This window comes from Gymnoscopelus microlampas (genome assembly GCF_963454915.1).
Source record: "Gymnoscopelus microlampas genome assembly, chromosome: 3".
NCBI lineage: Eukaryota > Metazoa > Chordata > Actinopteri > Myctophiformes > Myctophidae > Gymnoscopelus > Gymnoscopelus microlampas.
This window is the reverse complement of record NC_139940.1, coordinates 6,195,187-6,211,606: the sequence shown is the minus strand read 5'-3', so window position 1 is coordinate 6,211,606 and position 16,420 is coordinate 6,195,187. Positions and strand designations below refer to the sequence as shown.

Sequence of the window (16,420 nt, the reverse complement as noted above, 5' to 3'; positions counted from 1 at the left end):
GAATGAAAGACACTCCCTTGTTTCACATTGAAAACCATCTGTCATTATCTATCACCATATGATCTATACATGATCTATGCATGATCATATTTATCAGGAGATTTGTTTTTTGCTTCTCATCTGGATGAGAAGGTTTCAGCTGAAATGCAGCGACCAGGAGTTCATATACAGGAAATATGGGAGCCTAGTTATGTAACTTACATAAATAAATAACACAAATAACCAGTGAATGAATCAGAACAGGAACAGACTGTCAGTCCGGATTGTGTTACCAGGTGATATACGATTGTCGGTGACTGTTGCATTATGTCAAGTTTACATCCATTATTTACAACACGTGGAAAAGCTGGAATGGTCACATGATAGCACAGATACGAGACTTCAGCCTCTGGAAAAGGTGGTTGATGACAGCTGGCCCACTGGGGCGGGGCTCCGCGGTCTGGGCCAATGAGGACTCACTGAAACAACAACAACAGGCACCAATCAGGACTGAGCCAATGTCTGTCTGTCAGACAGACAGACAGACAGACAAGACAGATCAAATGTGTGCCGTACCCGTTTGTTGGAAGAGGATTTGAACCCACACCTCCATCCACTTGTTCTACTGGACAAAAAGTAGACACAGGCTCTGTTAGCTGGTATCTACGTATATTAGCTGGTAGCTTTGCTGTATATAGTGAGATTGTACAGCGCATTGATTCTCAATGTGGGGTCCAGGGACCATAAGGGTTCCTTGAGGGGGTTTCCAATGGAACGTACAAATGGAACCAACCTTTGGTTCCATTTGTACGCTCTCAGAGTTACGCGGGCCCTTGAAATTTTAAAGGTTTGAGAACCACTTGTATAGTGGTTCCATGATACACACTGATGAAATCCTACTGTTGCCTATAGTTGATCTGTTGTCAGTGAACTATTAAAAAGGAAAATTCAATTTAAAAAAAAGACTACAATTTACTTTTAGTCATAGTAGTATTAGTGGTCTAAAATAACTTACAATGGCGTTATGGAGTAGTATTTCAATAGACCTAGGCCAGTGGTTCTCAAAGTGGGGTCCAGAGAACCTCAGGGTTCCTAATTGGGGGGATTCCATATGGACCCTTAACTCTGAGTCTGAAACTCTGAGTTCATTTGGTGTAAATTGTACACTCTCAGAGTTATGGGGGTCCTTGAAATTCAAAAGATTGAGAACCACTGGCTTCGGCTCATTTCTGCCTATAATGCCATGCCCAACACATTCATGGCCAGGTTGGACGTTAGGGGTGGGACGATATATCGATATCGCGATTTTTTTGTTTAGTTTTTAGTTTTTGATACGTTGTTTTTCCGACTCTGTATTTGTGTAATGATGATTTTGAACTGTTTGGTGCTATTTTATGTGTTTACGAATTGAATACAAGGACTATCGCGATATATTGTTGGTGAAATTTCATGCAATATATCGTGATATCGCAATATATCAAATATCTTGATATTATTGTTATCGAGGGCCTAATATTGCCACAGAAATGGTATCGTGAGATACCCATATCGTCCCACCCCTATTGGACGTGGTTGAATACAGATGAACAGACAGCAGGGGGGGCTACTGACCAGGCCGGGGGTCCTGCTGGTTCACAGTGTGCCCTGGTTGTTCAGCAGCTGCCAACGCACCGTCCTTTGCTCCTACCTCCTCCCTGTCCGTGGACTCCTGTACTGACTCCCCCCCCTGCTCCCCCTTGTGCACATACACACCACTTCCTGTGCACACGCACACGCACACACGCACGCACACGCACACACACACACACGCACACACACACACACACACACACACACGCACACACACACACACGCACGCACACACGCACGCACGCACGCACGCACGCACACACGCACACACGCACACACACACACAATATATAAATGTCTGCCTGACAGCAACGATATTCTGTTCTATTCAGTGGTGGAAAGTAACTAAGTACATTTACATTTACTAAGTACTGTACTTAGGTATTTGTACTTTACTTGAGTATTTTCAATTTCCAATACTTTTACTTCTACTCCACTACATCTCGGATCCAAATATTGTACTTTTACTCCACTACATTTATTTGAAAACTTCAGTTACTAGTTACTTTGCAGATATAAATTATTACAATATAAAGTATAAATTAACCACTTTAGCCCTATTTTAAAGCTAGGCTATTTGAAAATAGCCGATTTTCAAATAGCTGGATCTGCTATTTTCAAACATTTTAGTACTTTTACTTTTGGTACTTTAAGTACATTTTGATACCAATACTTTTGTACTTTTACTCAAGTAAATTTTGAATTCCGGACTTTTACTTGTAACAGAGTACTACATTGCAGTATTGGTACTTTTACTTAAGTAAAATATTTGAGTACTTTTTCCACCACTGGTTCTATTCTATGAGACACATTACTCTAACAGCTGGACAGTCAAACACAGACAGACCTTCACCTGTTACTATGTGGCCGTTTGGCATGTGGGGATGTTGGTTCAATTCCCTTCCTTGGCTTTGCGGGCTTGGCCCTGGTCTTGGCCCTGGTCTCAAGTTCCTTTTTTTAAATCAAATAAAAAGCATGTGAATGTAATATTGTGCGATGTGGTTTGATGAAGAAGATTAATCTAATAATCAAAACCTGAGAGCACATCACCACATTCACCAGTGTTGATTTTGTCGACTAAAACTATGACGAAAAATCTTCGTCTACAACCTTTTTTCACTGACGAAAACTAAATAAAAACTACACTATGATGACTAAAACTAAGACTAAATATATTGACAATGTTGTCAACAAATAAAAACTAGACTAATGTAGGGAGGGACAAAGGCATTTTACGTTTGGTTGCGCTCAGGTGTTGCGCTCTGAAAATAGCAGATCTACAAGCTCACAACGCGTTGTGAGCTTGTAGATCGTCTATTTTCAGCCAAAAAACATTTTAGTCGACTGAATCAATTGTAGATTTAGTCGACTATAATCTTATAATATTTAGTCGACTAAATCTAGACTAACAGTATAACATTTCAGATGACTAAAACTAAATGGAATTTGATTCAAAAGACTATGACTAAAACTGAATCAAAATGTGCTGTCAAAATCAACACTACAGCACACAGCTACTTCAATAACCAAAATCAATGTGACAAATATTCATATAAAAAGTATTTTATTAGCTAACAATCTTCCCTCTTCCAGAGGTCAGGAAATACCAGACCTGCAGAATGCTGTGATTGACCAATGAGGATGGAGTATCCAATACTAACGCATAGTAGTCAATGATGCACAATGTCTTAACCCATTAAGACCTGAAGCCAATTCTAAAATAGCAGATCTACGAGCTCGTAGCGCGGCACTCGGTGCCGCGCTACGAGCTTGTATATCTGATATTTTTGAATAGCCCAAAGTGTAAAACAATGCTTTTTAGCTCAAATCTAAAAATGACCAGGTCTTAATGGGTTAAATGTCAACTGAAGAAGAAGCTGGTTGGTCGATTCTTACCTGTCAGGTGGCCCTGGAGGAATATGGCTTCTGATTGGCCGACGGGAACGTGGACCTCTCTGTGTGGAGAGAAAGTGTGTGGTTCATATGATGATGGACAGAGTTTCTGCAGGAAAAGCTAGTTTTGTGTCTATTATCCCGTGGAATAGCTACATGTCTGCTGTGAGTCAAATGGTACAAACTGGCTGCACAGTAAAAGAAAAAGAGAAGGGAAAAAACTGCACACCTGTAATGTTCTGGGTATGCTCAGTAACAGACACACCTGATCTGGGCATGCTCAGTAACAGACACACCTGATCTGGGTATGCTCACAAACACACCTGTTCTGGGCATGCTCAGTAACAGACACACCTGTTCTTCTGGGCATGCTCAGTAACAGACACACTTGTTCTGGGCATGCTCAGTAACAGACACACCTGTTCTGGGCATGCTCAGTAACAGACAGACCTGTTCTGGGCATGCTCAGTAACAGACAGACAGACCTGTTCTGGGCATGCTCAGTAACAGACAGACAGACCTGTTCTGGGCATGCTCAGTAACAGATACACCTGTAATGTTCAGGGCAAATATAAGGTGTTTTGGTGTGAAAACCCACCTTTGTAATTTAACCAAGTATCATCCAAACAGCTTGAAAATCAGCTTATAATTCAGCGAGTTATGATGTGAATTGTGGAAAGATCTCCTGCTTCAATAGACATACTACATGTCAAGCCATGTTGATGCATCACAGCATCAATAAACAGCAGCAGCATTATGCGGTATCTAAGTGTGTATATATTATACTATATCTACTGTATGTGTTCAGCGACAGACACACCTGTAGTGCTCTGGGCATGCTCAGTGAGAGTTGGAGCTGTATTGTTTCAGTCAGTTTCTTGACTAGATGATCCTGGACAGAAGTTGACATGTCCTAAAGAGAGAGAGAGAGAGAGAGAGAGAAATTGGTCAAAACCGAGGAGTCAAGCTAGGCTGCGATATAAGTCGGACTCAAAACAAGAAATGTGTGCACATTTGGCCACTTTGGCCAGTGGTGGAAACGAACTAAGCACATTTACTTAAGTACTGTACTTAAGTACAATTCTGAGGTATAAAATAGCCGATCTACAAGCTCAAAACGCGTCGCATCGCGACGCGTTGTGAGCTTGTAGATCTGCTATTTTCAAACATTGTAGTACTTTTACTTTTGGTACTTTAAGTACATTTTGATGCCAATACTTTTGTACTTTTACTCAAGTAGATTTTGAATTCTGGACTTTTACTTGTAACAGAGTATTTCTATATTGCAGTATTGGTACTTTTACTTAAGTAAAGAAGTTGAGTACTTTTTCCACCACTGACTTTGGCCAATCAGTTTTTAAAGCATCCAAAGCAATGCAGGGATCAAACTAAATAAAGATGTCCTCTGAAAGAGAGAGAGAGACAGAGAGAGAGAGAGAGAGAGAGAGAGACACACACAGAGAGACACAGAGAGAGAGAGAGAGACAGAGAGAGAGAGAGAGAGAGAGAGACAGAGAGAGAGAGAGAGACAGAGAGACAGAGAGACAGAGATTATAATGACAGTAGTTGTCACCTTGCAGTGTGCGTGTGCAGTCAGTGCCTGTTTGTAGAACTCGGTGGCTTTATCCAAACGTCTCAACTTGAAATGAGCTTCTGCTAAACCTTCACACGCCTGAAGCTGACCACTGTAGTCATCTGCACCCAGGGGGGGTGGGGGGGAGAGAGAGAGAGAGAGAGAGAGAGAGAGAGAGAGAGAGAGAGAGAGAGAGAGAGAGAGAGAGAGAGAGAGAGAGAGAGAGAGAGAGAGAGAGAGAGGACACACACACACACACACACACACACACACACACACACACACACACACACACACCACACACACACACACACACACACACACACACACACACACACACACACACACACACACACACAGAGAGAGAGAGAGAGACACAGACAGACAGACAGACAGACAGACAGACAGACAGACAGACAGACAGACAGACAGACAGACAGACAGAGAGTGTGGGTGGGATGAAAGTGTGGGAAGAAAAGAGATGGACAGACAGACAGACAGACAGACAGACAGACAGACAGACAGACAGACATAGAAGAGATCATTAGGTGTGAAGTATGACAGGACAGGTCATTAGTGGAGAAAGAAAGAGGGAGACCGAGAGAGAGAAAAGAGTTACATGATGATTGACACGCGCACATGCACACGCACACACACACACACACTATATATTACAGTACAAATGAACAATACCAAGTACATATATAAACAATGTGTACGTACATATATACACTGTATTGTTTGTTACCTGCATCTCTGAAGCCTTGCAGTGCGTGGAGGAAGCTCTCTGCTGCCTCCTCATCCTCACCCAGCTGACCGTAGGCGTAACCCAGGTTACTGAAACACCTTGCCTGGTCCCCACGTCTGCCTAGAGACCCTACACACACACAAACACACACGGTACCATATTATCTATTGTAACCCCTATTCATTACGTTAAATGAATTTGTAGTGAGTAGTAATGTATGTGGTTTATGCTTGATGAAGTCAAAGTTGCGTGCCGGTGTCATGCACTGAAAATAACAGATCTACAACACAACACGTTCATGAGCTTGTAGATCTGTTTTTGATTAAGGGTAAACAATGGATTACATCAACACCCTGAAATGTTGATGTCCTCACAGATGTAGTAATACAAACGTGTGTGTGTGTGTGTGTGTGTGTGTGTGTGTGTGTGTGTGTGTGAGTGAGTGAGTGAGTGAGTGAGTGAGTGAGTGAGTGAGTGAGTGAGTGAGTGAGTGAGTGAGTGAGTGAGTGAGTGAGTGAGTGAGTGAGTGAGTGAGTGAGTGAGTGAGTGAGTGAGTGAGTGAGTGAGTGAGTGTGTGTGTGTGTGTGTGTGTGTGTGTGTGTGTGTGTGTGTGTGTGTGTGTGTGTGTGTGTGTGTGTGTGTGTGTGTGTGTGTGTGTGTGAGTGAGTGAGTGAGTCAGTGAGTGAGTGAGTGAGTGAGTGAGTGAGTGAGTGAGTGAGTCTGTGTGTGAGTGTGTGTCTGTGTGTGCGTGCGTGTGTGAGTGAGTGAGTGTGTGTCTGTGTGTGCGTAGGTGCGTGTACCATGTATCCCAGCAGCCTCTCTGTGATAGTCCAGCGCCGGGCGGTACTCTCCCAGAGAGTTACAGGCGGCGCCCAGGTTCTGCAGCACCACCGCCAGCCTGGCGGGCTGCGCCGCCACCAGAGCCACGGCCCGCTGGTACACGTCCTGAGCCTCAACGAAACACCTCAGCTGGGAGAACATGCCCCCCACCCTGTTGTACAGCTCCGCTGGAACACAAGGGACCACAGGTGTAAAGTAACTAAGTACATTTACTCAAGTCCTGCATTTAAGTACAATTTTGAGGTATTTCCAATTTTCAATGCTTTTACTTCTACTCCACGAGGCAAATATTGACATTAACCACTTTAGCCCTATTTTATACATAGGCTATTTGAAAATAGCTGATCTACAAGCTCACGCGTCGCATCGCCTGGTTATTCCAGAGAGATATTGATCTATGATTAAAAGATCCCAGTAAAGAATATCACTTTTTGTAGACCAGTACAAAAATCAGTCATAAAGAGTCATGTCACAAAGAGTCATATATAGGTGGGGTTGGCGAAAGGGCCTTTCTGTGTGGAGTTTGCATGTTCTCCCCGTGTTCCCTAGGGTAGGTACCCTCACAAAAACATGCAGTAATCCTGGTCACTATACAGCCTCCCCCTGGCCAGCCGGGCGCCTGATGGAGGGGAAAGGAACTGGTTGGAGTAACGTGTTCCTTCCACGCGCTACGTCCTTCCAGGGAAACTCCCCCCTGTCAGGTGATAAGAAGGTCAGTTGGCTCTCATGCATTGAAGGAGGCATGAGCTCGGCCCTGGCCTCCCTAGGTTGGCAGAGGGAAGGTAGTGCCCAGGATTACATAGACAATTGGCACTGGGTGTAAAATATAGGGGTTACAAAATTGTCATACGTACAGTAAATGACTGACATTATATTGTTGTGTGTTATGCTGTTTAGTGTTTTTTGTTAAAGAGGACCACAAAGGGAAACAAATAAGCCCTCTGGTTTTATTGTGTTTTCATCCTCAGTGAAGTGATTTTGTCACCAAATAAAATCAATCAATCAATCAATATAAACTGGCAACATGAAGTCTGAGATACCACATGGAGGACAAGCTGTTGTTACTTAACCACGCTCGATGTGTGTGTGCGTGTACGTGCGTGTACGTGCGTGCGTGCGTGTGTGAGGAGGCGCTGTTGCCTTCATCCATGATTGATGTCTACTGTGTTAGTCTGGGAAGGATGTCAACTACAATGTTCTGCCCTCCAGGCACTTTGTAGCTGGCTGTTTTCTTATTGTCTGCACAGCACTGGCAGTCAGACAGTAGTATGTGTTCTTGTACTTTTGTTTATGTGGACATAAATACACGTATTTCAAATGTGGCATCATCACCCGTCACCACCCACATCCATGGACCTGCATGTGTAACTGATAGATAGAAGCACTTCCATAAGAACCAGTCTCCCCTGAGTCCTTCCTAGCGTAGTCTGGAGAGACGGTATAGGTAATGCATTCACAGAAAAATGTCAAATAACAAACAGATTGGTTCTCAATATTCAGGGAGTGTCTTCCTTGGCCTACTGGCAGCATGCAAAAAAAGTTTGGCGCATAGATGAGAACTCTCTCTCTCTCACACACATGCACGCACGCACGCACGCACGCACGCACACACACACACACACACGGATAGAGGTAAAAACATTATCTCTCGCCCCGCCTTCAGCTGGCAGAGATAAAGATAGTCATAAGAAGAGAGAAACAAACAAAGAGAGAAACAATAGGACAACAATATAAAATAGAGTAAAATTCTGTACAAACTGTGGTTAACGATGAATACAAATTGTTTATTTTAATGGATTATTCAAATTGTGACGGTCTGGCGGTAATACCCACCATCTCTGCGGTTTGCATAGAATGTTGTGGACCATGGTCTTAAAGAGTGTCTGTGTGTTAGTCTGTCTGTCTGTCCGTCAGTCATCCATCCCTCCGGGCATATTACGAATGCATATTATTGTCCAAATATAGAGGGATTAGAGATTCACAGGGAAGCCAAGCCTTTATTTTTATGCAACAATGTGACTAAACCAAGCCCCCAGGACTTCTGCAGCAAAGCTTGGGCCCAAAACATGAACAGGCAAAACAGAGTCGAACAATGGGCTCGACTCACAGGCTTGCGCATGGAGTTGGTTTGTGACGTAGACACATAAAGGACACTAATGTGCATGCCTATTAGGCCCATGATGTCAGCAAACCCATTGGCCCAATTCCTTAAGGAGAAGTACTTCCGGGGAGCATGTGCTGGGTGAGAAACTTTCATTGAAATGTGTGGGGCTCCAGGGGGTCCCCAGGGGTCCTTGAGGGGGTTCCCAGCTACATTTGCTAATATAGCAATCACTTTACTACATGCATCGGCTATTTTTAAATCGCCTCACGATGCAACACGTTGTGTCTTGTAGGTCTGATATTTTAAAAGAAATGTAATTTTGTTTTTGAAAGATTTAGATGTTTTTATACAACACAAGTTGGCCACCATCAGACTTATGAACACACATTGAACATTACATGGCCCGGACTATATGGCCACATGTCTGTGGCTAATAATGTATTGGACCTATAACAATGCGGTTTGCACTTGAACTATTTTGCACTTCTAGGTAGTTTAGATCTTTTATATAGAATGTTTATTTATTTAAGCAGCTCAGTTTTTAACACAGATCACATTTTACACTGAGTCTTTATAATCTTACTCTTGAGACTGTAGCTGCTGTGTTGGTTTAGCGCACAACGAATTTCACTTGGCTTTTACTTTGTAATTGGTATTGTTGACAATAAAGTTGAACCTTGAATCTTGAATGGGGGGTTCCTGGCACTAAACATTTTCAGATGGGGGTCAAAACATTTTGGGGGTCTTGACATGAAACTATTTGAGAACCACTGGAACCACTAAAGCTTTACCTCGGCTCTCTGCGTCCGTGATGACGTCGCTCAGCTGCAGGCATTGTGTCAGCACGTTGACAATGTCATCGTTGGTGAAGTCGTCTGATTGGAGCATGTGACTGGCGGCCTGTTGGAGCGCGTCAGTGGCGCGGTCCCGCCTTCCAGACACGCTGTAACTCTCTGCCGCTCTCACACAGCACTGTGCTGCCTGGGTCATGTCCTGTAACACACACACACACACACACACACACACACACACACACACACACACACACACACACACACACACACACACACACACACACACACACACACACACACACACACACACACACACACACACACAGTTGAGGTATGAATACTGCTGTATGTTATGTGAACATATCAAACCACCATGGAGGGTCGCACTCAGAAATAAAAGTCCTTTGTTTCTATTGATAAGGATGACAAACGTTTCGGCTATCTAGCCTTCATCAGTGTGGTGATAGTTTGTCATCGTTATCAATATGAGGCATATGGAACAATAAAAAGTATGGACTTTTATTTCTGAGTGCGACCCTTCATGGTTTGATTTATTGAATAACACACCAGATCGGTCAGATGGCAGTGGCAGAGTTTGTTATGTGAACATAACATAATGGCTGTTTTTGTTTTGAAGTTATGCTTTTTATCTAGTTTTTAAGCCTTTATTTGACAGCGATGTGGACAGAGACAGGGGAATGCGGAGAAAGACTAGGGGAGTGACATTCAGCAAATTGTCCGTATATCCGTCCGGGAATCGAACCGGAAACTCACTGGTCAGGGCATTGATCGCATGTGGGACGCGCCCCAACCACTTGGCTATTGTGTTGTCCCGATATTGGTGTGATTTATGTGAATATTGGTGTTTGTGTGTGTGTGTGTGTGTGTGTGTGTGTGTGTGTGTGTGTGTGTGTGTGTGTGTGTGTGTGTGTGTGTGTGTGTGTGTGTTTGCAACGTGTGTGTGTGTGTGTGTGTGTGTGTGCGTGTGCGTGTGCGTGTGCGTGTGCGTGTGTGTGTTATGTGAATACTGCTGTGTGTTATGGGAGTATTGATGTGTGTGTTATATGTTACGTGAATATTGGTGTGTGTGTGTGTGTGTGTGTGTGTGTGTGTGTGTGTGTGTGTGTGTGTGTGTGTGTGTGTGTGTGTGTGTGTGTGTGTGTGTGTGCCCTTGTGTGAAGCTATAATCTCATTAGGTGTGTATGAAGTGCCGTGTCAGCACTAAAACAGCTGCTAATCCACTGCTTATTAAAACAGCCAGCAGGAGTCGACTTACAGTACAGTACAGGACAGGTTGAGATTTAATTCTGATGCCTGGAATTAGAATCATAATGTGACCAAAACAAAAAAAACATGTTATTGATATCAAAATACTGAATCGAAGACTGTGGTTGTACCGGTCAGCTCCCAGTGACCAACAGTATTAGACTGTGGTTGTACTGGTCAGCTCCCAGTGACCAACAGTATTAGACTGTGGTTGTACCGGTCAGCTCCCAGTAGCCTCGGAAACCCAGCCATTTTTTTTGTTACAAAAGAAAAAAGTCTGGGGGAACGATGCAGGAACGATGGTCTTTGAAGCTTGTTATCTCCTAACCATTCAGAGTGCAGAGGGGCGTCGCTCTAAATTTGGTGACGTCAGCCTGCTCCGTGCACAGACCGGGGGGGGGGGGAGGGGGGAGGGGGGGGGGGCGGGGACATAGATTGGTGAAGCAATCGGAGGACGCGCCTGCTCCGGGCGCCTGGGTTTGGATCCGCCCTTCGAGACCATGGATTGCTCTCGTTCTCTCAGTCTAGCTCCCAGTGACCAACAGTATTAGACTGTGGTTGTACTGGTCAGCTTCCAGTGACCAACAGTATTAGACTGTGGTTGTACCGGTCAGCTCCCAGTGACCAACAGTATTAGACTGTGGTTGTACCGGTCAGCTCCCAGTGGTCAATGTGGTCAGTGGTGTAAAGTAACTAAGTACATTTACTCAAGTACTGTACTTAAGTCCAATTTTGAGGTACTTTTACTTTACTGGAGTACTTCCAATTTTCTCTACTTTTACTTCTACTCCACTACATCTCAGAGGCAAATATTGTACTTTTACTCCACTACAATTATTTAAAAACTTTAGTTACTATTTACTTTGCAGATATACATTATTACATTATAAACACACACATTAACCACTTGAGCCCTATTTTATATGCTATTTGAAAATAGCCGATCTACAAGCTCACAACACGCCGCATCGTGACGCATTGTGACGCATTGTGAGCTTGTAGATCAGCTATTTTCAAACATTTCAGTACTTTTACTTGTAACAGAGTATTTCTATATTGCAGTATTGGTACTTTTACTTAAAGGTTATATGACGTTAATTTTCACTTTTTTTATTTTTTTGGGGGGGTTTATGACCTCAATTTCACCCCAAAAAAAATTAACTTTGAACATTCAGTGGATTTTCTGTGGTCTGTTTTTTTTATAATTAGGCTGAAGAGTAATCTGGGATTGGCCCCTTGACTTTGATGTCATAGTCACTTAATCCCACCCCCTCTCCTCCCCGCCCCTCCCCTCCCCTAGCCTTTCCTTTGGGGGGGCGGAGCAGAGGCGATGATCCCTCAACAGCGACAACCGCAGGCAAAGATTACTTTTGACATTGCAGTTGAAAAGGCTTTAGAAATGTGAGAGACAAACACCTGCAATGGCTCACTGGAGTAGAATTTTCAGTTAAAACTTTTTATACACGTTTGAAGGACCATGATAAAGACTTTAAATGTGTTGTAAAAATGAATGTCATGAAACCTTAGTAAAGAATTTGAGTACTTTTTCCCACCACTGTGGTTGTACCGGGTGTCACTGACCTTCACCTGGAGGTGACAGTGGCTCATCTTCATGCACGTGTCCCCCTCGTTGGCCCCGTCCCCCTGGGAGCGGTATAGCTGTGCGGCCTGGTGGAAGTGAGCGGCGGCCTTCTGGTGCTGTCCCAGGGCCTGGTAGGCGATGGCCAGGTTGTACTGCAGGTCGGCCACCCGGTCCCCCCGCTCCGCCGGCTGGGCCAGGTTCAGGAAGCCCAGGCCGCTCTGGGGGTTCCCCGACTCCACGTACGCTGCGCCCAGGTTGAAGGAACACGCACTCTGGACCTTACTGTCCTCCAGCTGAGAGGATGAGACATGACATGACATGACATGCTATCACTATAGAGCACCGAAGTCTGATGTAATTTACACATCCTATGTTTGTCTACCTGGTTCGCGGTTTTCCACCCCCATTCTGAATCCCCATAGACGTATTTAATATCGCAACCCAGTCTCCATGCTGGAACGTTTGTATGCAATATCGCGTCAAATAAGAACTGTGTTCCAAAAATAAACAAATGATCCCGGCGGTTTTACTCTTATGGATATGAAGCATCAACTGACGGTGAGAAAACAATAATGTTACTTCCGACTGTATCAAATATAAGTGACTGACTATCATAAACTATACAGAACCTCCTCCCTGACAATATCGCCAAGACAGTTTGTTTATTTTTGGACCACAATTCTTATATGAGACGATTCTATGATGACCCAATGTTATTCTCCATAGAGAAATGACTTTACGAACCAGGGGATGAACGAGTGACGTCAGGACTTCTGTACTCTATACTGTATAATATGAGATGAGTTGGGATCAGATCTCATCCCAGTTTTATCTCCCATGCCTCTCCTGGACTCTCTCTCTCTCTCTCTCTCTCTCTCTCAGCTGTCCTACTGTCTGTCTCTCCCGCACTGTCTCTCTCTCAGCTGTCCTACTGTCTGTCTCTCCTACACTGTCTCCCTCTCAGCTGTCCTACTGTCTGTCTCTCCTACACTGTCTCCCTCTCAGCTGTCCTACTGTCTGACTCTCCCACACGCATCTACCTCTGAGCTGTCCTACTGTCTATATCTTCTCAACGTCGCTTTTGGGGACCACTCGGGGGTCGAAATAGAAACTTACGGGTCTGTAACTCTGAGAGTGTATGGAACCGAATATTCGGGTCCATTTGTACACTCTCAGAGTTAAATTAGCACTGAGAATTTTACAGCATAGAAGAAAAGAATGGTTCCATTTCTACACTCTCAGAGAGTTACAGACCCATAAGGGTCCATTAGGACCCCAGTGTGGGCCCCGGACCAGGCGTTGAGAAACAGTGCAGTGTGCCACACCTGTATAGAAGCTTTATAAGCTTTCTTGAAGCAGTCCAGAGCTTCCTGGTTCTGCCCACGCTGCAGAGCAACATGGCCGCTCTCTGTCAGTTCCTCTATCAGCCTCTGGCTCCTCCCCTTCACCTCCTTGTGGTCCCTCTTCTTCTTGCTCCTCTTCTTGGCTCCTTCGCGCGACGGAGAGCCGTCAGACGCCATGTTGGAACCTGCAGGGGGCGGTGACCTGGCAACATGGTGGAAGGACTGGGGAAAGAGACAGACAGACAGGCATGTATACAGCAGTGAGTTTTGGAGCAGTGTTGACTTTGACAGTACATTTTTATTCAGTTTTAGTCATAGTCTTTTGAATCAAATCCCATTTAGTTTTATATTTTAGTAACTACTGTACTGTTAGTCTACTTTTTTTTGTATTTTGTCGGTGCCTTGATGGCGTCGTAATGGCTGATTTTACATTTCGTTGCGTGCTAAAAATAGCAGATCTACAAGCCCACAGCTTGTAGATCTGCAATTTTCAGAGCGTAACACCGGAGCACAACCAAACATATGACTTGTCTTTCAGTTCTACTGGATCTCTTCTCCACTAGTCCCTCCCTAACATTTTAGTCTAGTTTTTATTTGTTGACAAAACTTTAAATATATGTAGTTTTAGTCATCGGGGCTTCGTTTTTATTTAGTTTTGTAATTAGTTTTCGTCAGTGAAAAAATGTAGTCAACGAACATTTTTCGTCATAGTTTCAGTCGACGAAATCAACACTGTTTTGGAGTATGTAAAGTCATTTTTCTGGCTTTGATATATTGTGTATACAGTGGAGATAGAGAGAAAAACAAGGAGAGCGAGTGTCGGGGAGTGACATGCAGCAAATGGTCTGGCCGGTCGGCTGTCAGTCGAACCAGGGACTGTCTGTCAGGCAGACAGACAGACAGTCACACACACACACACACACACACACACACACACACACACACACACACACACACACACACACACACACACACACACACACACACACACACAGTATATGCAGTATGTAGACAGACTTGACAGCTTTGTTGTCTTCCAGTCCAGGATTTGAACCAGGACCACACCATAGCACTGAGGTTGCTCTTGTTATGTGTCTTCAGTGACATCCACTTAAAACACAGACAGTGGCAGAGCTTGGGATTTCTGCGCTGCATACATATTAGTAGACCGACTGGGAAACTGGGTGGGACTTTCTGGCACAGTATAATAATTGCCCTTGTCCTTTAATCATACTTAAAGGACAGGGACTACTTTGTGTCTTTAGAGGTACAGTACTAATTGTTCCCATCTTCAATTAAAGAAAAACAATACTGAAGTAATATAGTTTTTGGAGCCATAGAAGAGCGATTAAAATTCTGCCCTCAGCTTCAATCAATAATGTTAAAAACCACCACCCATTGAACCCAAGCCAGAAATCTTGGTGCAGTCGGGGACTCAGACATTTAAGACAATATCAGTGTCTGCCTCCTATCTTCACCCAGAATGAAGGCTTCATTTGGACTTGTGCTTCAGCAGGATTTAGAAAAGAAAACGTGTCGATACATTTATATAGACTTGACTACCGTAACTGTGTGTTTTTTACAGAGGTCTCCCAGGAAAATCTATCAGACAGCTGCAGTTGATTCAGAACGCTGCTGCCTGAGTCCTTAAGTCATTAATATCAAGAAAGGGGAGCATATCACTCCAGTTCTTTGATCTTTACACTGCTGCCTCCCTGTCTGTCAAATAATTGATGGATGGTGTATAGGGCCAAATTGTATTTCTGATCTTGCGATACAGCATGAATCATCCAGACCTCTCAGGTCATCTGAGACAGGACAGGGCTGTTTTCTGATAATTTCCCTGCAAGATTTTATTTGAAAATAGCCGATCTACAAGCTTACAACCCGTCGCATCGCGACGCGTTGTGAGCTTGTAGATCTGCTATTTTCAATGTTAAAGTGCTCATGTACACTGCAGGCCACAACTCTCAGTTATTTTAAATCAAAGCTGAAGACTTTTCTGTTTGCTGTTGCCTTTTACTGAGGGGTTTTAATGACTTTCTTGTGCCTGTAGGCTAGTGTACATTCGTCTCTTTGATAACTATTTTTTATTTTATTCAAATGTCCTTTTATAATGTGTTGCTTTTGCACTGTCTTTGTGTAAATTGGAGTTCTTCAAATAAACATTCCTTGCCTAGACAGACAGACAGACAGACAGACAGACAGACAGACAGACAGACAGACAGACAGACAGACAGACAGACAGACAGACAGACTATTGCAGTATGTTGACTTCTTTTAATTTTAAATTTGCTTTTATCGAGAAACTGTCCTTTGTTAGGAAACACTGCCCTCTAATGGAGGGTGGTTGGATAATCTCTCTCTTTCCCTTTACAACAGTAGGTATATCTGCAGACCAGGAGCCTACACTGTACTGACAGATCAACTGCACTGAAAGAACTGCACTCACACAATTTAGTAGGTTTAGGCTTAGTGTTAGGAATAGGGTTAGGGTTGGATTGGTGCATTTCTGTTCCATCCATCCATCCATCCATCCACTCACTCACTCACTCACTCACTCACTCACTCACTCACTCACTCACTCACTCACTCACTCACTCACTCACTCACTCACTCACACACACACACACACACACACACACACACACACACACACACACACACAC

The 16,420-nt window shown here is 43.8% G+C and overlaps 1 protein-coding gene across 1 annotated transcript; it reads right to left on the bottom strand.

Annotated features, from left to right (window-relative positions):
* Positions 1 to 355: 355 nt before the first annotated feature.
* Positions 356 to 13,928, bottom strand: ttc24 (tetratricopeptide repeat domain 24; the record flags this gene model as incomplete). Its single annotated transcript, XM_084049387.1, has 10 exons — positions 356 to 458; positions 556 to 601; positions 1,591 to 1,737; positions 3,505 to 3,610; positions 5,075 to 5,196; positions 5,823 to 5,951; positions 6,623 to 6,829; positions 9,558 to 9,759; positions 12,408 to 12,701; positions 13,734 to 13,928. The coding sequence occupies 10 exons, from the start codon at positions 13,926 to 13,928 to the stop codon at positions 356 to 358; spliced, it is 1,551 nt and encodes a 516-aa protein (XP_083905513.1).
* Between the last annotated feature and the right edge of the window lie 2,492 nt (positions 13,929 to 16,420).